Below are 26,325 nucleotides of genomic sequence, written 5' to 3'. Positions count from 1 at the left end.
CGAATGCAAACATTTACATATCAGCGCTGATATTAGCAACTGCGTTACGTGCGTATAAGCAGAATTGCGATCCGTAGTGAATCAGGCGCTATGTTAGAAGAGCAACATTGTTTAACAACAGTAAACAATTGGATACACCATATCAATAGCACAGCTCTCATCTATTGTGATATATGGGATTTGCAGCAATTCCTAAAGGGTTGATGAAGTAAACCTAAATAAACAGATTAATTCTCAACGTGCTATAACAACAAATACATTACAGTGTTTAGGATTGATAGGTACTATGAGATAACTTGATCTTTAGGCTGTTTGAATGATCTGTTCATCATATGGGATTTGCCATAATCCCTAAGTGATCATGGACATGGGATTCAGCAGAATTCCTAATTATGTTTAAGAACCTGATTGCTAATGGTGATTGGGATGGATATATATATATATATATATATATATATATATATATATATAGAGAGCAATGATCTATTTTGGCTAGATAGAAACACTAATTATGAGAAATACATCAGCTTGATTAAGAGATTTGAGGGCTATAAGATCTACAGTTCAAATTGTGTATTAAGATTGGTGGCAGTTAGGATTACATATAGACCCTAACATATTAGAGTTACAAATCACCTTTGATTACAAATAAATAGTATATGTCCTTGTTCTACAGACACCCATCTGTTATACTTATAATAACTATGCGGCATTGTGATGGAGATTGTAATGTAAATAATACAAGACATCATATTGGTGGTAACACAACATTTTTAATTTTCACAATTGTTTGTTTTTACACTTAAAGAAAATAAATCTAAAAATAAATATTTTGCTGACCTAATTTTAAGGCTGATTTAAAAGTAATGTATTATAACCAGTTTTGATGATATGAAGGGTCATTATAAGTGAAACATCTATTATAATAGTTGGTAAAGATTAGTATTTAGTCTGTGAGTGCCCCATTATAGGAATACTTTTTCTTTTTTTTTTGTATGTATCTGTTTATATCCCTGCGTGCACCTCCCTTCCGCCAAATGTAATGATTGTATACGCTGGTCCAGGCGTGTATATGATCGGTGCAAATGCAGTCACAAGTGAATCTGTCCCCTCTATGTCGACATGTTTCGCTCCTCCAGGAACCTTTTTCAAGACCAGGTTTGCAGCAAAGCTCTGTCCCTGCGAATCCCATGATGGTCGGCTCCGTGCGGCTGAGGGGTAGGCTCTGTGTTGCTTAAAGGGGACCCCCACAATTTACTTGCCCTGGGGCCCCTACAAGCTTTAATCTGGCCCTGCAAACAACCCTCTCAGGTGGAAGTGAAATGACAGCAGGTCTAAAGCTGCGTACACACAATAGGATATATTGGCCAATCTTGTGATGGATCACAACAACCATCATATAGGGCGAGATCTAATAGGGTCCGTGTTTTCTGTGCGAGAAAAACTCTGGCCTTCTTGCACATTTAAAGGTCCGAGTTTGTCCCACAACTCTGCAAATGTAATAGCCTGTGAACTTGTGAGTTTGAGGCTATTACAGTTTAATCTTATGAAAACTTGCACCTTGTAATGCGATTCATTTCAAGGTCCGAGTTATACAAAAGCCTTCACAGATCAGTGAGATCCGTGAAGGCTTCTGTGTGTAAAAAATATAATAATAACGTGAGGTTCTTTCCTAAAAGCACAACCAGCATCAGGCTTTTCTGAGCCGGCCCTGGTTGTGAAAATACAGGGGAAAAAAAGTAGGGTTCCCTTATATTTTCAACAACTAGCACCGGGCTCAGTGAGCCAGTGTTGGTTCTGGAAATACAGGGGACAAAATGAGTAGTGGTCCACTGTATATTCCATAACCAGAATCTTTCTAGCGGGGGTTATTATGCTACAGCAAAATAGAATTAATAATATCATCTTTTACAGTAGAACTACAGTTCCCAACAAACCTAACCTTTAGTAACCTAGCGGCTTCCACCATTGAAGGCTATGTTATTACACACCCGCTAGAATGAGTTTGATGCTAGTCGCTAGTCGCGGAAACCCCTACTAATTTTGTCCCCCGTATTTCCACAACCGGTCCTGGGCCTGGTGCTGGTTGATGAAAATATGTGAGACCCCTACATCAGTTTTTCCTACATTTTCTTAACCAGGACTGGCTCAATAGAGCTTGGTGCTGGTTCTTAAAATAAAGGAGAACCCTACACCTTTTTTTCCTGTATTTTTAGAACCAGGACAGGCTCAACAGAGCCCAGTACTTGTAATGCTTGTGGAGGAGGGAGGGGACATGTCTTTTTTTTTAAGTTTAACTGTTTACTTGCTTTTAATAAGACAGAAGCCTTCATGGATCACACTGATATTACTGCTAAACTCGGACATTTTTAGAACTCGGACCCTATTACATCTCGCCCATAGTGTGTACCCCCAATTCCACCCTATTCATTGTTCAATTAATTGTGTGGCCGCATCTTCCCATTTGATGTGTTGCATCATTTAATGTTTTCTAAGCCCAGTTTAGAAAACAAACTTAAATTGTATAATATAGTAATAAAACAAATGAAAACAGATCAAATAAGATAAAAATAACAAAATACACAAAAGCATCAATCTCCATAAAATGTAATATTGGTTGATTCTATATTAAGTAATCTACTGACTAAAATGAGGAGTGGTGAAACTTGATAACTCCCAAACTAATACAGTGCTAAGTGGTGCATAGGGCAGAGCAGGTGCTGGTGAAAAGTAATATACAATAATATGAAATAGGGTAAAATATCATAACATATTTAAAAAACAAAAACATCCTGTTTTTGTTATTCCCACATTCTATGCATTGTCAATCAAAGTAATGGACTTTCATTAGATACAGTATAATACACAGCATATCTTGGCTAAAGTCCTTGACCCTACTTTTAAATGAAGCATTCCACTGGGAAAAAAAAACCCTATACATATTTTTTATGTATTTATTGAATAAATCACAGAAAATAACAATCAAAAACAGCATTACCAAAACAATACCTTATCGTTGCAAGTCATGAAGGTTCCAACTCAGAGCATAAAAAAGCAAGTCAAAGAATAACAAAAAAAAGGAAAATAAAAGATATAGTCACATGGACAACTGCGACTTGCGAAAGTAAAGTTAAAGAGAGGTACAAATGTAACAGCTATTCGTAGAGCATAATATAATTTTAAGGAATAAAATAATTGTGACTCTACCCTCTGAAGTATTAGAAACAGGGCCAGATTAAGTCTTGTGGGGGCCCCAAGGCAACTAAGTTGTAGGAGCCCCCTCCAATAAATTGGCCCCTTACCTGGTGCCCTTCCAATATGGGCAAAGCCAAGGTTCAACCAATCAGAGAGTAATGGCAAAAATCATACATAAGGAATCGGTATGTAATGCCCGCTGTCGGGATGCCTCCTGTTAAAATACCGACAGCTGCATCCTTATAGTTGGTATCCCGATATTGGTCGGGTAAGTATATTTATCCTCCCCTATTCTCCCCACAGCCCTCCCTTCTTGCAGCCTAGCACTCCCCACCCCACACCCTAACCCTCCCCATTAGTGCCTAAACCTAGCTCTCCCCCCTTCATGCCTAAACCTAACCCTCCCCCCTTAGTGCTTAACCCCAACTCCCCCACTGGTGCCTAACCCTAACCCTCCTCACTAAGTGTGCCTAACCCTAAACCCCCCAAAACCTAATGCTAACCCCGCTATGCTATCTAAACTTAACCCCCCCCCCCGCGGCTAACGCTAAGGGTGCCCCGGACTTACCTAGTTCGGGCTGTCCTTCTGGATTCCGGCGGCATCGGGATTAAAATAGGCGTCGGTATTTCGACACCTAACTTAAGTCCCTTGTCAGGCTTCCCCTGTTGGGATTTATACCGGCGGCATCGCGGCTGCCGGTCTCATAACTTCAGCCCCTTTTCAGACACTTGTCATGTATTTCATTAGTTGACAATATCAACCATTGAGAAGCACAAAAAAATTGTGAGAAGGATTCTCTGTGTGCTAGGATTTATAATAAGTGTATAGTTAGCTGTGTATTAAGCGGGAACCGTTTTTCCCAAGCCACCACTGTATAACAGTAGCAAGGAAGAGCCCTGATTATAATAAGTAGGTGTCTCGCCTACTTTGTTTCACCCTTTACTGAAAGCAAACTGCCCCTTCTACTGAAAGCAAAAAGTCCAGCACTAGGGACTCCATGTTGGGAGTCACCCCCAAACAGTGGCATAACTAGGGTCTTCGGAGCCCAGGGCTAGTTTAAGATTGGCGCCACCCCTTCCCACCACAATGTAGCAAAAAATATTTTGCACTCCGAAAATGGGCATGGTCACATACCGGAAGGGGCGCGGCTACTGAAAATGGGGCGTGCCAACATGACACGCCACCCATTTCTTGTCACTCTGGGAACATTCCTTTCCATTCCATTTGCACCTTACCTATACAGTGGTTTCACACAATGTGGAACCTCTTAAGAATGCGTGTATGATGCCCAGGGCAGCGGCGCCCCCCTCTGCATGGCTTGCCATGGCACCCAGGGCACGAGCCCCGCTCGGGCCCCCCTAGTTACGCCACTGCCCCCAAAACAATGTAGTTAGCCCTTGTTGCTTAGTAAAGGATCTACTGTGTGGTAAGCATATAATTCTGTAGAAGGCACATCTGTTACACAAGGACATCCTGTTTTTGTTAGTCCCACATTCTCACCAGGATGCTTAGGATGAACCTTACATTTTCAGTGCTGGAGTATAATTAGTAGACAGAGAACTATCATTTTTATTTGACTTTCATCCAGAGGCGTATTAAGAGCCGACCAACAGGGAGAGAGGAGGGGGCACCAGACGGGGAATGCACACGGGCCCCATCCTCTCTCCCCGTCGGTCGGCTGCGCACTGACTGCAGCAGTAGATTCTGGGCACTAGCCTGTGCCCAGAGTCTACTGCACATGCGCAGGTCACCAGGAAAATGGTGCGGCCACCAATTTCCCGGTGATTTCCTTACTGCGCAAAATGGCGTGAAAATGGCCACAGTAGCCATTTTCAAGGTGTTTTGTGCAGCGTAGCACAAAACAGGACTTCGGAGGGGTAAGTATAATATGGGTGCAGGGTGTGAGGTGTGGCCCCCCTGGACTCAGGGGCCCGTGTGCACCACACACCCTGCACCCATTATAAATACGCCCCTGGATTCATCAATCCCTATGACCCACATCACACTGATTTGTGTATGTTTGATGGAATCTCGCAGCTCAGGAGGTGGTGCATTTGAAACTTCTATTTAGTCCCCGATTTGGCTGTAAAAATGTCCGAATACAGCAAAACGAATAATGGTATATTCCCGATTTAGGCCGAATTGAATGAAAAGTACTTCCGATTTGAGACGATGGTGTATTCATTTCTAGTGATCAAAACGGATGAATTTGCTGCATTAACGCACCCGATTTCAGCCCCAAAAGATTATAAACCACCCGAGTTTAATAATAGTAAATTCCCGATAAGCAAAAAAATTATTTTTTAACCCGAGATCACAACAACAAAAATCTTAGTAAATTTACTAGTAAAGTGTCTGAGCACATACATCACATGCATATTCAGTGCAGTAATGAGAGGTGTGTGACCAGTGCAGCCGCCCATGGTGTGTGCCTAAGGTGGCGACATGGTCGCTGCCCCATCTGTATTATTTTACACCTTGCTGGAAGTCTCTCCAGGCAGTATTCAGATGGCTACATAGAAGACGCACCCGACACCCATCTTCTATGGCGAATGTTCTTTTCTCCTGGCGCTTGTTGTGTCACATCATGATGTACTAAAGGCAGTGGGGTGCCGGCCTTTGGCGCCTCCATGTCCTGCTACAGCATTGTCTACATTACACATGACATTTCTTGACTATTACCTCACACTTCAGACTTTCTAGGCATTGATTTCAATTATGCATTTCTTCAGTACATTTAGCTTCGCTTTATTTTCATAAACAAATACTTTCCTTAATTATTTCAAGCAGCTGTTTGTCATATAACATAAAATGGACCTAAGCATATATATGTGTATATGTATATGTATATATATATATATATATATATATCAGTATGAAAGGAGCAGAAGAGCAGCTATTCATAAATGTGAAAGTGATTTGTGGGTATGCTATACATCAGTTCTGCAATCTCAGCTGTCATGTGGGCTGACGTGGCGAACTATATATATATATAATTATAAATATATATATATATATATATATATATTCTAGTACTCTACTTGTACTTTGATTAAGCACCTTATCTTCTGTTTGTAATTGCTTAAGTGGGCATTTAGGAGAGGATTTCTGCTGCCATTTGGTGTGTTGGTCCCTCCAATGCCTGATGATTAGTTTTGATCTCAGTGTAAAAACCAAAGCTGGTATGCTGCTGCTGCTGGACACATTCTGGGTGGCACACATAAGTCATGTGACTAATTGTGCACACTGGGCCTGATTCAGAGATGGACAAAATGGCAGAGCCGCACACAAGCAGCTTTGCAAATCCATCCATCTTAATGCAAATGCAGAAGGAGGTGTCAGAAGTGGTGTTTTCATACACGATTACGATGCCGATGCGCGTCCCCGGCGCCGTGTATCGGGATCGTAGATGAAATGGTTCTGCAGAAAGATTTCGACTGATCGTGTATGATGTAACACACATCGTACGCACTTTTGCTGAAGTACGATGCAATGTACGATGTCCCTGGACACTCCCCTCCTCCATTTTGTGACAGACAACTTTGGAGAAGACAGCAGAAATCAGCACAGCATCATATGTCTGGAGTTTGGATTGTGAAGTGAGTATATACATCCTTACACCACCAATGTGTATTAGCCCCTGCACCACCAGTGCACACCCCTGCATCACCAATGCATACCCCTGCACCACCAATGTGTTTTAACCCCTGCACTACCAATGCATACCCCTGGACCACCAATATGTTTTAACCCCTGCACCACCAATGTGTTTTAACCCCTGCACCACCAATACATACCCCTGGACCTCCATTGTGTTTTAAGCCCTGCGTCCCCAATGCATACCCCTGCACCACCAATGCATACCCCTGGACCATCAATGTGCATTAACCCTTGCATCACCAATGCATACCCTTGCACCACAAATGTGTATTAACCCCTACACTACCAATGCATACCCCTGGACATACTTGCCTACCCTCCCGATTTGGTCGGGAGCCATCCCGAAAATCGGGTGCCGCTCCCGACCTCCCGGGATGGCAGGCAAGTCTCCCGGCTGCCGCCCACCCCTCCTGTCCCACCGCCGACCCCTCCTGTCCCACCGCAAGTCTCCCGGCAGCGAAGGGGGGCGGTGACGCAATTCGCGTCATTTTGGCACCGCCCCCCGCTTCACACTGCCTGTAATATCAGCAGTGTGTAGCGGGGGCGGGGCCAAAATGACACGCTCGCGTGGCTCCACCCCCGCCCCGCCGGCAAAACCTTCTCATCTTGCCGGCCCCGCCCCCGTCTGCTGGCCACGCCCCCCCAGTAATGCCGATCTGGCTGCTCCCTCCCGGAAGGGGCAGCCAGATAGTCGGCATGTATGCCCCTGGACCACCAATGTGATTTAACCCCTGCACCACCAATGCATACCCCTGCACCCTCAATGCATACCCCTGCACTACCAATGTGTATTAAACCCTGCACCACCAATGCATACCACTGGACCACCAATGTGTTTTAACTCCTGCACTACCAATGCATACCCCTGGACCACCAATGTGTTTTAACCCCTGCGCCACACATGCATACCCCTGCACCCCCAATGTATACCCCAGCACCACCAATGTGTATTAACCCCTGCGCCACCAATTCATACCCCTGCACCACCAATGAACCTTATACTATACCACCAACGTACAAGCCCATCAATGTGTAAAATCCACAACACCCGCATTGTAACCCCTGCCCAAGCAAGTTGTGACAGTGTAAAACAATACTTGTTATCCCCGTTTTTTACAATAAAATAAGTGAACTTAATGTATTTATTCAAACAGTCAAACATGTTTAAAACATATAAACTAATTTAAATTTTTAAAACACTATTAAACATTCAAACTTTAATATTTTTACAATCTGTGTTCCCAACAGGAATGGCAAGAGAAAGGCAGGCAGTTTGTGTCTGAGTTTATTGAGCTCTTCCACGCTCATGAGTGTTTGTGGCGAGTTAAAAGTCCGAAGTACTAGAATAAAATTAAGAGAGCTGCTGCAATCCAGGCACTTGTCAAGTTTAGCAAGTCCTTTCATGATGGTAGACGGTAAGTGAAGATGCGCTTTTCTTTTGTAAGGCACCTTTGCACATACGGCTTCAGCAAATGCTCATGGAGAGCAAACGTCTCATCAGCCACAAATAGGCCGTGCTTCATTTACATTATTGGTGGCAAATTCGGGCGTTTGGAGCTAAGTCTCTCATAGAACAGTGTTTGCTTAAATGACCCCCCCATCAGAAGCACGGCCATTTTTGCCCACATCAACATAAATAAACTCGTAAGTGGTATTCACCACTGCCATGAGCACTATGCTTAAAAAAACCTTTATAGTTTTAAGAAAAGGACCCGCTGTGGGCAGGTGGGGTAATCCGGACATGTTTTCCGTCTATAGCTCCACAGCAGTTCGGGAAGCTCCATCTCCGTTTCAAACTCCTCAGCAATGGTCTGCCGCTCCTCCACCATTGTTGGGAACTAGAATAAAATCAAACATTTGTAAAACATGTTATTAACATTATACAAATATCTCTTTTCGAGGCAGAAACTCCACAACCTGCCCCAAAACGCCGGAGATATCAGCGTAAGAACCAGGTTCAGCAAGAAGATCTATTAAGCCAGGTCAGCAGGCATTAAATAAACTCCCGGACATGTTCCCCCACCTGGGCACACACATAGCTACAGGTAGCAGTCTGAGGGAAATGGAGGAAAGCCAGCAAATCCATGCCCAACGCATTATGTATGATACAGTCATCCGAGGGAGAATGAAGAAGCTGGCAACCACTACAAGGCTCATCGATGACCCTGTCCCCCTGACAACGCTGCAGCCATTTAACTATGGCCCATCTACATCCCGTAGTTACCCTCCACCAACCTTCCAGGCCACACCAATAATGGGGCAAAGCCCATCACACCCTACACCCCATCCCAGTTATCCTACTCCTCAAACCACCAACCCCTCCACATCCTCTGAAGTTGTGTATAGTGCCATGTTGGCAGAAGATGAGGATCCCCCTCAATTTTTAAATTATTAATTTTAAATTATTTACAACTATCATCAAGTTTTATGTCTCCCAATAGGCGCTGCATGGTATACGATGTTGATGAAGCGGGTTGGACGGGATCACTAAACACATGGCACAAGGACAGATTTTTGTTTGCCGGGGCCTCAATCTGGACTTGTGCCATGTGCTTCTTGGCCTGTTCAATCCGTCGTCTGACACGCCGTATACTATGCAACTGAATAGCTAATGAAGACTAAAACTTGTGGATATAGCACTTTTTATACATTGAAAATATACCATGTTGGTTTGGTAAAACATTAAATATCAGCCCTGTTGGTTTTGAATAACTTAACTGAATAAGACAAAAAACTTTATAGATATATACATTATACAGCCATGTTGGTTGTTTTTCTAACCCAGTGTGTTAAAAAAAATAAAAACAAGTGTTTCTTTCACAAGAAAAAAATGTGTCATGCTTTTACTTACTTTGAAGTAGTGGAACTTCAGGACAATGACAAAGCCAAAGCCTGAGGGGAAATGAGGGTCCCAAACTTCAGGTCTTCAAACGACCATCCCTCAGGCGGGATGGCCATCCTCATATTGGTGTCCTGCCTCTGGATATAGGGGGTCACCAGACGCAACAACTCCTGGAAGGTGGCATCATCCATACGCAGGTAGTTGTGATAATCATCCGGGTTGATCTCCCTAATCTCCATCAGCAGGGGCATATGGGAGCGACTCTCCCTCCTCATCATCCACTTGGTCCAGCAGGATCTCATCCTCCTCCTCTTCTCGGCTCCTTCACCTTTCAGCTTCAGATAGCCATAGGCTAGCAGAAGCTTATAGTGATAGGAATCCATCAGCAGACAATAGAAAGTAGAATAATCACACTTTGTAAAGGCAAGCCTTAAAACAAAGCAGAGCACACTAGCAAAGTACAACATTCAACAGGGCATAAAACCAAGCCTCACTAGTCACTGAGCAGAGTGTGCCCAGATCTAAAATGGATGCTGCCTTTTATACCCCCTAGCTAAGCCCTCCCCTATTGACATTCCAGCAGATGCATCGTGTGTTAATTTGCTGCATATTATATATGTTAAACGATTTGCAATCATTTAAGATACATCTGATTGAATGGTCGTTTGTGCAATCGTACCTTTTCTAAACACAAATCGTACAAAATGTCAATTATAATACGTACAATTTTCGAGGGAAATCGTATGTGCCATCGGATCTTATACAAATCGCCCTGTGTATAGGGGCCTTAAGACTGAACTGACAATCTTCCCACCCTCCCTCTCCTTCAAACCACACATTCAGTACCTGACAGAAGTCCTGTTGTTTCCGTCTCAAAAATACCTTCAGGAACAGACCCTCTCTCACCCTGGAAGCAACTCAGGGCCCCCATACATCTGCAATGTATTGGGCCAATTCTCCAATCCCCAGATGCTGGGGTTGGGGCATTGGTAAAATCCAACATTTTGGATTTCCCTGATTTGTCGATTTCAACCAAAATATGATCAGGATCAACAAATCATGGATTTTCAATGTAAAGAATTTTAGCGATTCCATGACAGATCACTGATCATCGATGGCTGCTGATCAGCATTTTCAACTGGCAGATCGTCGGTTCTGGTCCAAATGGGAAGTTGGGGAAAGGCCGGCAGATTTATGGGGTTCTTAAGACCATAATCCACTCACTGATCATCTCTCGACTGGACTACTGTTCCCCCTCTTATCTGCTGCCTGAGAAATATTCCTCCCAAATGTACATCTGCCTTTCCTCTTCTATAAGTCCTACACTACCCCCTTTCCCTTCAGAACCCAATTCAAACTTATCATACTCACTGACAAAGCCCTCACCCAATCCTCTCCTATTTACATCTCTGACCTTATCTCCCTTCATACTCCCACCCGCCCACTTCGCTCTATACATGAATGCCACCTCTCCTCCTAAATAATTACTTCCTCCCACACCTGCCTCAAAGACTTTGCCCGTGTTGCTCCTTTTCTTTGGAACTCTCTCCCTCTTCCCATCTGACTCTCCACCTCTCTACAAAACCTTAAATGGGCTCTCAAGACCCACTTATTTATCTAAACCTTCCTGCTCTCCTCCTAATTCAATGCCCCATGCTTCTTGCTCACTGTCTCTCCCCTCTGTGTCACCCCTGTCTGTCTGCCCCTCCTCTTTAAAGTGTAAGCTCTCATGAGCAGGGCCCACTTCCCTCATGTGCTTTTCCTTCCCTCACTTATACCATAATTTTCCTGCCCTTTGTCTTATTTGGGTATTATGGCGGCTGATGCAGCAATGTTTATAACCCATGTCCATGTCCTGCAATGTTCTGTACTGTGTCACTTTTTCTTGTTTTGTTCATACCATACCTCCCAACACTTCAATGAAGGAAGGAGGGACAGGGCGCGCGCACAGAAAGGGGTGTGTGGCTTCCGGGAAAGGGGCGGAGTCGATTCAAAATGGGGCGGAGCCTCGCGGCTTCCCTCGTTTTTGTCACTTTGGGAGCATGCCCAGCACTCTCCGAGATGCTGGGCAGCCCCCAGGCAGCCCGTAAACAAGAGAACATATCTGTTCTCCTCCTGCACACCCGCTGCTCTGCTATGCAGAGCAGCGGTTTGTGCTTTCCCCAGCTTCCCCCCCATCGCGGGACACTGCGGCCCGCGGTCGAGACAGCAGGACAGTCCCAGAAAAACGGGACTGTCCTGCTGGAAGCGGGACAGTTGGGAGATATATTCATACTGTTTTTGCTCTTTGTAAGGCACTGCAGAGTCCTTGTGGTGCCATATAAATAAAGGATAATAATATATTAGTAGATGATTTTTGCTCATACTGTTAAATTGATGTACTAATTTCGTTTTACGTGTTTATAATGTAATATTTAGTGGCATGGTTCTTTCGATACCATACTGACCCTGTAAATGGCAGGGCACCGTGCAGCGCTGTTCTCTACAGTCTGAATCTAAGAGGAAATTTAACTTGACACATCTTCAGTTACTTGCAAGGGATTTCCTAAACACTGCTTGTAGGGTCACGGTTCAGCCACTTATACTGAATCATATTAATTAACCTGTTACTAGACTCCAGTTAATTCTGCAAATGACTTAAACTGACTGTTAAATCAACACTATAATGAATTAGTCACTAGTTTGATGGTCTCTCTTATTGCAGCTTTAGAGGAATGGCAACTGATACTGCTCAATCAGCAATCTTATCCTGGGTATTCTGTTATCCTGGTGTTGCACTGCAATGACCCTGACCTAACCTTGCCACAATTAAATAAATATACTAGATACTATACCACAATCAACTTCTAAGAAGTTGAACATGAAATAGTGTATTGGGAGACACAACACCGATGTGGACATGTAACTCAGTAACTGTGTGGTAACATACAGAGGTGAAAGGTATTGTATAATAAACACAATGTTTACTATAGGAACAAGAAAATTCAGTTACTGCTGTAACATTGCACACAGACTAGAATGCATGCATGGGCAATATTATCAATAGGAAAGTATGTTATAAATCTGACCCACACAGCAGAAGGAACGTGCTGCAAAAATTCCTCAAAGTAAAATACTGAATGGGGTGTGTTAAGAGCTACATTACGTTGTCAAGTATACTGAAATTCAGTTATTATTTCAAAACTGTGATCCTCCCTGTGGATAACTTTAACATTTCAAATATAAATTAAGATAACAAAACTAGTGGTTCAGGCAGTGGCGTATTTAGAGAGGAGGGGGTCTGTGTTCACTTACCATCCTGGGCCCCCTCCTCTCTCTCCGGCGGCCACGGTGTACTGACACATTCAGTAGACTCCAGGCACTAGTCTGTGTCCGGAGTCTACTGCCCATGTATGCCATTTTCCTGGCGATATTCCTACTGCGAATGCGCAGAACGCCAGGAAAGTGGCCACTGCGGCCACATTCCAGGCATTCTGTGTAGCGCCTCTCTAGCCAACGTGGGACTTTGGAGAGGTAAGTATGTGCAAGTATGGGTGCAGGGTGTACGGTGTAGGCCCCCATGGACCCAGGGGTCCGTATGCTCAGCACACCCTGCTCCCATTATAGATACGCCCCTGGGTTCAGGTTAAAGAACTTCTCTTTAGCAGACATCTACTTCTACAAGTGTGGAAGAATCATATAAATCATATAAAGAGGGGAGCTCCTTTGACCTAGATACCACCTATTTCGAACAGATAATGAGCATGAGTCACTACCGATTGCAACTGCGATAACGCACGAAATCGGCTGATTGTTGCATTCTGCGCATGCGTTTGAATCGCAGTGCGCGTGCCTGAAGACTCCACTGCGATTGGGACTGCTATCGAAGTGACTTTGCAGACCCATCGCAGAGTGATTCACAGGAAGTACCGCTTGGGGGTGGTGACGGGAGGGTGGTCGGCGAAACACACACATGCCAGTGCTTTGAACGTTGTTACAGGGGCATGCATAAATTAGCCACTACGATGCCATATGCACCTTGGCCTTTCACTGCGTGCGCTGAGGTTAACAATGCCGGAGTAAGTGTGCGTGAGGCTGCGATTATACTCAATGTTACCGATGGTTTCGCAGTCTTGCTAAGTATTACGGATGTGTGTAAGGTAAAGGGGGCGTCCTTATATTAGGCTGTGACGGCATTGCGATTGCAATCATTAGCATATTTTCGCAGTGAGACTGCGTGCGTAATCACTATTGCGATCGTAATAGCGATCCTTACTGAATCAGGCCCAATATATCTAATATACAGGCAATGGGGCTTTAGGAAATAGTGATCACAACACTGTAAAAGTAAACTTGAGCTTTAATAATACTTTTAAGGGAGCCATAAAATAATCTGAATTTTAGAAGGAAAACTGTAATCAGTTCAAAGTACCGCTGTATCTTGTATATTGGGATTGTATGAGGGATCCTAATTAGCAGTGCTGGCAAGCTTCCGCATACATCTGGTCCCCTGGTCAAAGGTATGGCGATGAGCTGGTACAACTATTGTGGCACATAAATAAATGATGCAGCTCGCACTCCTGGTTGAAGATGGGTGGTAGATACCGGCACAACCAAGACCTGACGCGTTTCGCTGTGACAAAGACACAGCTTTATCAAACGTTTGATAAAGTTGTGGGTTTGTCACAGCGAAACGCGTCAGGGACTTGGTTGTCAGCTCTGATCCCTCATTCATATTGGACATTGGACTTGGTAATTATCTGGCTGGAATTATACAGTATTTCATCATTTACATTGGACTATGAATTGCTCCTCAGCACCCATGGACTAGCTAATTAGGGTGAACCGGATGACATATGTATTTTAACGATTGATATTACTGCATATGCTCTTAACATTTTTATCATTAAAATATTTCCTATTATATTGTATTTTCAGCGCTGTATTTTTGTTTTTTGCAGTATTTCTTATTTTGCTCCGATCATACGGGTAAAAAAGCAGCTCGTACAAATTGATAAAATTATGGCTATTAAGAATGTAGCAAAACATGTAAAGGAAATCAGGTTAGAAAGGTTTAAAGCTGAAGGATGGATTGTTAGAGATAGCAAGTCTAGTGCCAGAATTGTTTTCATATTCGGAACAGTAAGAAGATACTGATAACATTAGATAACTAAATGATACACTTAGTGTAGAAGATAACAGAAAGCGCATCTATTCAATATGTTTTTATTACATTTGTATTCACCAAGGAGGAATAAATGCAAGAAGATTGTGCAGTAATAGCCTGTGCAAATCATTCAATTTAATTTGTCTAACACAAGAGAAGATATAGTTACACCTAAACAACCAGAAAGACTGACAAAGCACCTGACCCAGACAACACCCACCCATGTGTGCTAAAGGAACTAGGGGTAGTATATTTACTAAAGTGTGTGTATTTAGAAGTGGAGTTGTTGTCCATAGCAACAATCATATTCTACTTATCATTTATCTAACACCTTCTAGGATATAATAGCTGGAATCTGAGTGGTTGCTTTTGGCAACAACAATGCCACTTCTAAAAATCCGCACTTTAGTAAATATACCCCATAGGGTCTGATTCAGAGAGGGACGCAATACCGAGCGATTATCGGTGATCTGCATGAAGATTGTGTACCGATGTCTCTCACAATGAGGATATAGGGGGTCATTCAGACCCGCTCGCGAGCAAAGTTTGCTCGCTAGCAGGTCGATGTTGTGAGACTGCGCATGCGCACGACGGAGGGAGCTCCGTCGTGCGCATGCGCGAGACCCGGCGAGCGACGAGAAGTACGTCGCTCGTGGTCTCGCACCAAAGGGGGCGTGCTGTCGATGGTGACTGACAGCACGCCCCCTTTGGTGGGCGTGCCGGCCAGATGGAGGCGTTCCCATGGGAACGCCTACCGTCTGAGTCCGGCCCCACTGACATCAGTAATGATGTCAGTGGGAGTGATTTTGGCTCTGATAGAGCCAAAATCACTCTTGGGCTCGCGGCAGCGAGACCCTACCGCAGGGTCTCGTCGCAAGCTCGATGGTCGCGATGGTCTTTGACCATCGCGACCATCATTATGGATGCTCGCTATAGCTGTGGGTGGTAACCCATAGCTATGAGAGCGTCCATGAGGACGCTCCAAAAAAAGGTAGGAGGGCCCTGATTCAGAGCGAGCGGTCTGGTCAGAGCGTCCGGCTCTGAATCAGTCCCATAGACCACAGTGTTACTGACAGTCAGGGTCTGTTTGTGGGAGGCAACGGGGGAGTGACGGCTCAAACGCAGGTATGTTGAGGACATTTTGGGGCATGTTGCAGACAGCGATTGCGATCCTTTATGCAGATAATATGGCTCAAGCGTCTCAGTTCCCACTGCCATTCTACATGTCCAAATGGTTGTCGCAGAAGGTCGATTATCGACCGATGAGCATCCAATGGTTGCATCCCTATACACAAGCCGTGGTTCTGTGATGTTGCCAGTGCACATCTCAAATACAATTCTAGGCGGCTGCGACAGCATATTTTTGCACAATCGCTGCATAAAAATTCAGCAGCATTAGCGTCCATCTCTGAATCAGGCCCTAAGCTCAGCAATTAACAGACCTTTCTACTCAGTTTAGTGTAGTGGAATATTAATATATGTGTGGCATTAATGCAGTGTGTCATATGTGTGTGGTAATAATGTTGTGTTTGCTGCCTTCCCAATAGCAGCCCTGCTGCAGTGTCCATTGGAGGAGGGGTCAGCATACTGCTGCTATATGATGTTGTGCCAGTGACGTCAGTGCAAGCCACCAGAACTCTGCTCAGAATACCTTCTCACATGGAGCAGTGGTGCTGGGAGCTGCTAGGCAGACCACAGCTCACACAGTTGGTAGGATAAGAACTATCGATTGTTAAACACCAATATTAGATTATTTTGTCATCGATGTCAGATATCCAATGGTTGTCTGTCATCGATGGTACACAGGACCTCATTCAGAGCCATACGCTCTAACAGAACGCTCGCTCTGAATCAGGGCGTCTTTTTTTTTTTTATGGAGCGGCCTCCTGGCTGCTCGCATTGCTGTGGGTTGCCATCCACAGCTAATGCGAGCGGCCAGGATGATGGTCTCGATGGTCAAGACCATCGCGACCATCGGGCTTGCGACGAGACCCTTGTGGCAGGGTCTCGTGGCCGCAAGTCCCAGAGAGCTTTCGGCTCAAACAGAGTGATGTCAGTGGGGCCGCCCCCAGATGGTAGGCGTTCTCATGGGAACGCCTCCGTCTGGGCAGCAACCCCCCGGCCCGCCCACCAAAGGGGGCGTGCTGTCACTCAACATCGATAGCATACCCCATTTGGTGCGACGGATTGCCCGTCGCTATCCGGGTCTCGCGCATGCGCACGACGGAGCAGGCTCCATCGTGCGCATGTGCTCTGGGCCACCATCGACCCGGTTGCGAGCGGGTCTGAAACAGGCCCTCAGTCCCCAATGTTTTTTTTTCAACAAGGTTCCAGGACACGGAGCCCAGCTCCGCCCCTGACGTTATTCTCAAAGCTCCGCACCACCTCTGATTTGCCCATTGCATGGTGAGTACTAGAGCAGGGATGACCATCAGTGGGTGCTACCATCGATCGTTCCCCTGTCAATGGTTTCATACCATCAAGTTTAACCACCAATGGTACCATTGATAGTCACCATCTATGGTTAACCCACTGATGGCCAAACCTACTTAGGACACATGTGACAAGGGAAGGGGAATAATGGTGGAGCAGCATATGTGAAAAGGGGAAAGTTCCTCCTCCATTCTCCCCATGTCACAAATAAGAGCAAGATCTAGTCTCGTACACAGACAGGCCTTCTAAATTTATAAAACGCCCCCTGAAAGGTGTTCATATTTGCTGATGTCACTAAGTATGTAAGTTAATGTACACTGAGCACAATGGCCCTCATTCAGAGGCGGTCGCAAGAAGCGACCGCTCGCTCTGAATGAGGGCGGCCGCTTGTAATTTTAAGTGCGGCCTCCTGGTCGCTAGCTAAGCTGTGGGTTACCACCCACAGCTTTAGCGACCGACCAGGTTGACGGTCGCGATGGTCAAGACCATCGCGATCATCGGGGCTTGCGAAGAGTCCCTAAGGTTGGTTCTTGGCAACAGCAAGCCCCAGGGAGCTTCCTGCTCTGATCGAGCAGGAAGCTCCACACTGACATCACTGCTGATGTCAGTGCGGCGGCTCACAAAACAGCAGGCGTTTCTTAAGGAACGCCTCCGTTTATGTGAAACACCCCCCCCCCGCCGTGCCTATAAAACAGGGAGAGCTGTCGATCAACATCGACAGCCGCCCCTTTTGTAATGAGCTCCAGAAATGCTTGCGCAAACGCAGTGCGGCCGCTGTGCGTGCGCAGGGCATAGACATCGACCCGGTTGCGAGCGCTCAGCGCTTGCGACTGAGTCTGACTGAGGACCTATGTAACCTGCAGAAGATTTAGACCTAATGAAATTTTTTATTTTATGTAGCTTTATGTATGGTTATATTGGATTATGTAACTTTATATGTGGCTATGTAATTCTATATAAGGTTATATGCAGTGACGTGCGCTGAGGTCAATGGCTGGGGAGGCACACATGTATAAAAACACAGTTTTTATATCAAAACTCTGGAGCATGACAGGGAGTATGATAGGGGAGGCTCTGTCTACCCTGACTGCACGTCCCTGGTTATATGGCTCTATGTATGGTTGAGAGTGCATCCTTATCCAATAGGGGATGGATGGCGTGAGGCCACGACGTGGCTCTGCCCTCCGCTGTTCAGAGTAGCGATTTGCAGCATTTTACCATTGGGGAGGGGCAAAGATGACACAATGCAGTCGTGTCATCCATTCCCAGTGCTGCCCTCTTCAGACAAAAAAAAAATCAGGGCGCTAGTCTAAAGGTGCCCATCCACTAGACGATTAAGTTGAGCGCTTGAACGATAATGATATCATTATCGTTCAATCGTTTGCAAATCGTTTGCAAATAATTTGCAAATTGTTTGCAAAAATGTCTAAAACGACCAGCGATGGGCGCTCCTGCTGGTCGTTTAGACATCTATCATCGGGCAAACATGCTGGATAACGTCAGGTTCAGCATGTTTGCAGATGATTGATGTGCCTACACTGAATGACTGCTCGTTTAGTGTAGGCACAGCACAGACTGACAAGCGACTGCACGATTACAATGTCGTAATAGTGCAGTCGTTTTGAGGTCTGCTAGTGGATGGGCAGCTTAACTGGTGACAATATAAATCTAGTCGGACTGCTGCTTTCTAGAAGCTATTGCTTCCTTCTATACGAGACTCCCTTACGTTGGCAAGCATGATGTACAGTTATGTAGCTTTACATAGGGATAGGCACCTAGGCCATGGTAATATCATTACTACTTAAACCTTAAATAGAATACAATTGGGAAAATGAAGGTGCAGCAGCACTCAGTGTAAGGCAGTGATTAGAAAGACAAACAGAATTTGATGATGCATTAAGTGGGATAAATGTATTTGATGCAAACATAGGTTTACCATTGTTTAAGTAACTAGTTAGATAACATCACACTGCCTACTCTTCTGGAACCGCCGGGAGGCTCCCAAAAATTGGGTTGTGCTCTCGGCTGTCCAGAAGGGTGGGCAAGTCTCCGGGAGCTGCCCCCAACCCCAGCCACCTACTTTCCGAGTAAGGTGGGCAATACAGGCATGCCGATGATGCAATTCACGCTGAATCGCATCATCTTGGCCCCCCCCACATTTTACAATGTTGGCAATGTCTAGCAGGGACGGGGCCAAGATGACGCGATCATGCTGTGCCGAGCCACCTGCATCGCCCGCAGTGCCGACGGTTTGCAAGTATGGATAACATCTTGATTTGTGATACAGTTGGAGATGGCCGTAGGAGAATTAGATAGGGCTGAGAGGCAGTCAGCCTCATTAATAATGTGAATGAAATGGCAAAATTATAAAGTTTGTTTTAATTTGGAATAAAGGCGTTTAAGAGGTGACCTAATTATTGTGTAGATATGCCCAAGATCATTTAATAGATTGGTATAATTTACTTTTTGTACTAAAAACTTTATAGAGGAAAATGGGTCATCATTTGTAAATGGAAGAAAGAAGGTTTCACCATCAATATAGGAAAAAATTCTTTACTATAAAGATAAGTACACACTATAAGATTATCTGTCCAATCTGGCTGGCTGGAACGAAAAATCTGGTAATGTATGGGAGCAAATGACAGGCCTCTATGTGCTCCCAAACACTGAAAACAGACAAAACTGGTCAGTCAGACACATTCATTAGATCCGTTTGATTTAACTAAATTGTCCAAATGACTCTTTCTTGTCTGTCTTCTGGCTATTGGGACCAGGACCCAGTAACACACTTCCTGTCAGGGAACGCGGGGTGCAGGGGCTGGATCTGCCAGCAGCACCACTACTACTACCTACCAACCAGCGACCCTAATCTGCTGACCAACTACATTGGGGAATCGGGTAGATAGCTTACAGGAGCTCTCTCTGTTACACTGCAGCACACATCCCTCACCAGCTGTATCCTCCCACAGCTAGACACACTCAACAGGGCAACGTTGAATACCTTAGAGCACAACAGCTCCAGTACCGTGGACTGTGGACATTGCACCACCAGGCACCTGTCACTACGTTCTTATTAACTGAATTGCTATAATCCACCTCCCCCATATATATTTTTTTTAAATCAATTTAAATGGATGTATTGATCCATTTTGCTATATCGATACATCGGAAATGTGCCCAGATTTTTTTTTCCAAATAGAGTAACCCTATCCATGCATCTGCAAGCGAGAAGCCCCTCTGCCCACTGATTTCATGCCAGTTATCACAGTCGTTATTGTCAGTATCGGCACTTGTACCAGGTCATGCAAGAGATGTGTCAGACACAGGTTTCCCTTCTCCACGCATGATCTAGAATAGCACAACGCTGTAGATACATGACTATGACACTCCCATGATACTCCAACAAGTCAGAGCCATTCTGTGAGCGCCCATTGTTATCCCCCAGTTCCCTCCCTGAAACACCCAATTTCATGGAAAGACAGATCCCAAGTCCCACAAGACTCCTAATAGGATGGACATACACAAAAATGTGTAAACTCGCACCTGCGCTGTATACAAACACTCGCCATTGTGTCTCGCTATTGTGTCTGTGCGCAGAAATCTGTCTGATTTAGAATCAGCCCCATAGTCCCACACATTTTTCCCTGGTAGACACTGACTAGTGAACGTGGAGGGTCCAGTGCTACTCAGCCTTGGGCTGGCATCTTTAGTAGAGATATGATTGTTTTATTCAGGCTGCCCGCTAGAAAATGCGTCCCAATGCTGAGTAGCTCTGGGCTTGTCAACAATGTACAAGGGAATTTTTTAATATTTATATCTTTGCTTCATTTTTCTCAATCTGACAGGCGAGATTATTAATCAGCGAGCGGTTTAGCTATCTCACATGTGTGAACCATATCTTTTTTTTTAACTGAAAATGACAATGTGCCATGTGGTTTGGAAAATGGCCTGTTAATGCATGGGACAGTTTGTATACCTACTGTATATACTAATCATGATGGCAGTTTTAAACCTCGCAGTTTAAAATCATGCGCTTTGATGTGTAGTTTGACTTTAAGTGAATAAGATAGTTGGTTTTTTTTGGATAAGGAGTTCTCATTTAATTATATGAATTAATATAAACATGGCTGTCTTTCTTCATGCTGTCCATGGCCTCACCTGCCTCCTTACATTGTGTATCAGCTGCTGCTACAGTATTGCATGCAGTAAAACATATTTAAAGCTAGCAGACACTTTCTGTAGACAATATATGATTACAGAGAAAAATAGTATTTAGCGGACACGAATACAACCGGAAAAGCAAAATCTATAGGATTATATTATCTCTATACATCTAGATATACCTGCTATTTTTGATAGTTTCAGGTTTGTACTGATGCATTGGTTATGGGCTTCTACTTAAAACTATCCAAAAATCTTGCACAAAGCACATATTGTGTATTTGCACGTTTTAATAAAGTAGCATTGTCAATATATAAAATAGATTGGGACACTGGTGAACATCATGAAACTGGCATAACAGGAAAGTGTAACTAATGTATGGACAATTAAAGCTTACTGTGCCCACAAAAATTTAATTCATACAGAGTGGGTGCGTCCAATGACAGCGAGGGGTGGGGCTTTATTAGAATTAATGAATGACTGTTAGCATAAAAATGGGGAGAGAATGGTTTCCCCATTCAGCTTTGCAGCATGAATGCAAAATAAATAATGAAATAAACACGTAGAATGTTCTAAGTAAAGTAAAACATTGTTACTGGTATTTTACATTTGTTTCACACATTGCTCTGAATTCAGACTACATGGTGGTAAGTAAGGCAGTCAGAGGCATCAGAAATCATTGATTTAGAGGCTAATTAATTTATGAACAAAAATATATTAAATATAAATTTATTTACCTACTTTGTGCTGATGTCTAAAGTGTCTCACACTGGTCTAAGCTATAATTTATGTTAGTGCATACAAAGCAAGCCATTTCAAAAAAAATTTTAAGATGGACTTGAAATTATTGAAAAATAATTAAATATAAGTCTGGTTTAATTGTAATTTAAGTTATAATAGTTGTATATAAATGACACCTTTTGTATATTTTAGGAATGGGGGGAGAACACTGTCTAATGTTTGTGCTATAGAAATATTTTATGCAAGACAGGTACATCCATATAGATCCAATGATTTAACCCCATAGTATACATATAGATATCCTGATCTGCAGATACAGTACAATAGAAGCTACATAAAATGTACAGTAGTCAGCACAGTCACGCAGTACATTAATATACAGTAAAGAGAAAGGAGATCTTACCCCACTAGATAAGCCAGAACGGACAGCTGAATAACACGGAATAAAATCCCCACCTTTTTGTTCTTGGCAATGACATATTTTTCAGTCTTATAGTCAAAGAGTGACAGGAACAAGCCTTTCCAAGCGACCTGCCCCATTCTGTCTGCTCACATTGCAGCAGTACTGGAGAGACAGAGAGGAAGGGAATGCAGCCCTGATTCAGACACGCGTCCTGTCCTGACACATGAGAACCGAGCAGCTGAGTCTTGTGCTACTGCTCACTGCATGACCAGCCAGAGCGCACAGTACAGTAGCTCTACCACCTGTGTGTGGGACACCCTGGTGTCATTGTCAGATCATCACTCAGTCTGCAAATAAAATGATATTTACGGCTTAGTTTTATTCATACATTTTTTCACATAAATTTCTACAAGCAGGGACTTTAAAATTGACCAGCTGATTAGGACTCCTATACATATTTATTGCAAAATAAAGACCTGCAGTTTGCTTATGTCCATAAATTTGCCTCACTACTGCCTCTTACTCTTAAGTAAGGTAAAGCAGTTTTTTAGAAGAAGCTAGTGGAAGCAGTGGGTTACTGCTGGCAAAGGAAGCCTAGGTCACCTAATGCTAGGCTTGGAATCATTGGTGGTTTGATGGTGACTAATTTTGCCATTGATGGGAGTCCACTGATTGCGAAGTTTGGCAGTGGGAAGTCCAATGGTGGATGACAGCTGTGTTCAACACATGCACAGCCATAGTTTACATCTATGCCTAGGGCCGGCTCTGCATCTATGCAAGAGTTCACCATTGATGATTCAACCATCAATGGTTTCCCACCAGTGGTTAGAAACCATTGATCATCGAAGGTACAACCTAGATGAGCAACCCTACCTAATCCCCAATACAAGGATAATAGAGTTGAAGTGGGTCCTAGACTAAAGTAGGCCCCAGGACCGTAGCTAGGGGTATGCAAGCTGTGCCACCGCACAGAGAGCAGGGACCTGTTGGCAGCACCATCGCTGCCCCCACAGTCCCTATATCTGGCAAGCAGGCGGCCTGGAATGCAGTGGCGTAACTAGGGTAGGTCGGCCGGGGCTCATGCCCTGGGAGCAGTCTGACCAGCGGCGCGAGGGGGCACCACCGGCCACGGTCCTGGGCCATTTCAGTTAGTGAAATGGGGACCGCAGTAAGTGTGGTCCGCACTACACAGTAAAACAAACACACCGCCACCAGTGTCGTCGGCGTGTTTGTTTTAGCAGCCAATGAGAGTCAGACAGACTCTCATTGGCTGCTGCAACCACGGCCGGAGCCAGGCTGGAGCTCATTCATGAATGCCGCCTTCCGGCTCCCGCAATGGAATCGTCATGACATCTCTCCCATAGCACCGAGCGGGCCGGGAGGATGGAGTGGATGGCGGTGGGCGCAGGAGCAGGGATTTTTGTTGTCTGCGTCTGTATATCTATAAGGGGCACTACATAACGGGCACCCCTGGCACTGTATAAGGGGCACTACTGGGGGCATTACATAAGGGGCACTACTGGGGGTACTGCATAGAGGGGACCACTACTGAGGGCACTGTATAAGGGGTGAGTGTGCCCTTATTCCCTGCACACTGGAGATGTATTGACGCTTTGCTCAGAGAGAGGGGTGTGAATGTGATTTGGAGGAGTTTGTTTAATGTACCATAGTGGCAGTGCCGGTGACCTACAGTAACTGGGTGTACTTCCTCCCAGGTGGTGGCTGGGGTAGTGGAATGCTTGTGTGTGTGTGTGTGTGTGTGTGTGTCGGATGCGTGTTGTGTAGTGTGCATTAGTGTAGTGTGTTTTACTGTGTAGTGTGTTGTGTAGTGTAGTGAACTTGGTAACAAGAAGTGCTGGCTTCGCCCTTACCTGAGGCCTGAGGCTTCTGAAAAGGAAGCATGCACTGAAACCTCTCCTGAAGGCTGTGGTCGCCGACCTCCCTACCATATTCCCTCATCCTCCCTCTCCTCTCAGTCTGCATGGGCACATAGTATGTATTCCTGGTCACAGCTCTCAGATACAGGCCCCATCTCACCCATGTATCATATCCCATTTATTTCCCAAGGATATAGAACCATCATCTCCAGTCTATTTATTTAAATATATATACCCTTTTCCCACAAGACCACACCCTTTTTGAGCACGCGCTGCAAAATGTCATGATTTTAAAAATAGCCGGGGTGCTTGGAGGGATGGGGTATCGATGCTCTTTCTGGCACAGGGCCCTAGGGCCCCACAGCACCTGCATCTTGCTAGCTTGCAGCCAGTATTGCTGCTGGAGTACTTTGGAAGCTCCAGGCATGCATCCTGCAGCCTGTACAGCTTCCTGGATCATCTTGAGGATGCTCTGGGCAGTGCTGTAGTTCCCGTTGCTGTCCCTGTCCCCTCAGTGCGACATTGTGTCATGATCTCTGGCGGCTGGGCTGGCACATGGCACAGTGCCGCCCTCTTCCAGCACTGGATGTGCAAAGACCACAACAGTTTTTTCATGGATAGGCAAGGGTCACAATGGTATGGCATATTGTGACCTATCTCCCCCATACTGGCCCGCACACACATGGAGGTGCCCTGTCTTGAAAGAGGGGAGTCTTTTCTATTAAATTGTGTGCCCCTTTAGTAGTTATTGTCTGGTGATCAATGAACATTTTCAACACATGGTGGGATCTAAAGTCCTTATCTCCCCCTTTATCTGTCATGTGTTGAATAAAAACGCGGTTGTCGGGCTTATAAAATGGTAGGGCTTATTGGGCCATCATCTTCTTCCTACACATAGGAAGTGTTTAAATTGAGACAGTGAAAAAACACGCGAGATCCGACTCTGAGAATGTTTTGGTTTGTTCAGGGATCTGAATTTGGCATGAAGACCCCGAGCCGGGACTCGGATTCATTCGGAAACCCTAAGTTCGGGTGTGTTCGGTTTTTGTTTATCTCTATGATGTACCACAATCATGTCAGGTTAGCCAGTCACACTGAAAAAGCTGAGGGCAAAGATATTTGAGGCTGAAAACGACTGATACCTTTAGTGTGCAACCCTTGTCCCCAAAGCTATGTATGGAACGATATAGGTCTCATCAGATTTCCTCCAGCAGTGTCTCCCCAGCACATACTTGCCTACTTGTATGCCCCAGCACTGTCATACTGAAGTTAATTACTGTGTGGAGACAGACATCCTCTTTAATTTGACATACAAGGAGGGCCTGATAATGTGATAATCATCCTGTGTCTGTCTAGCTGGATGTCTAGGCACACAGAAGAGGCATGTACAATGATAAGAGATGAATAAGCTATTAAGGAAACAATTACTAAAATATCCCTTGGTTGAGAATTAAATATCAGCACAGGGCCCATTTCTAAATTTTAACAAAGATCATCTTCAACTGGCTGAAGGTGATGTCGGCTGATGCCCAATGAACAGCCTGACTGATCTAGAAATAACTGCAAGTGCCATAAGTGGTCGTCTTGCCTGGAAGACTCCATATAATTTCTATTTAGTTATTGCTGTTAACTAGTGTACTTCCTTTTTCTTTACCCCTGTAGGATTTATTAAGGGATGCTCTGAAAGATCTCCTGCGATAGTATGATGTTTGGCTTCCCTCATGTACTCACATGTAGGAGAGGGAATACATGATTTCACCTTATGTGGTTTTGCTATATGATTAACTGTTTTTGGAATACAGTGCTAAAATAATACTGCAAATAACCCTTACATGTGAACCTGGGCTTTGCATATGGTGAATGGTG

General features: G+C 44.6%; 1 protein-coding gene across 1 annotated transcript in view; it reads right to left on the bottom strand.

Annotated features, from left to right (window-relative positions):
- Positions 1 to 22,780, bottom strand: part of P2RX5 (purinergic receptor P2X 5) — a 170,671-nt gene extending 147,891 nt beyond the window's left edge. The window contains exon 1 of the mRNA XM_088453673.1: positions 22,583 to 22,780. Coding sequence (XP_088309799.1) covers positions 22,583 to 22,719 — 137 coding nt within the window. The 5' untranslated portion in view covers positions 22,720 to 22,780. The remainder of the gene's footprint in view (positions 1 to 22,582) is intronic.
- Between the last annotated feature and the right edge of the window lie 3,545 nt (positions 22,781 to 26,325).

This window comes from Taudactylus pleione, unplaced genomic scaffold (genome assembly GCF_031769625.1).
Source record: "Taudactylus pleione unplaced genomic scaffold, aTauple2 ptg000585l, whole genome shotgun sequence".
NCBI lineage: Eukaryota > Metazoa > Chordata > Amphibia > Anura > Myobatrachidae > Taudactylus > Taudactylus pleione.
The sequence above is the reverse complement of the archived record's forward strand: the minus strand, read 5'-3'. Positions and strand labels throughout refer to the sequence as shown.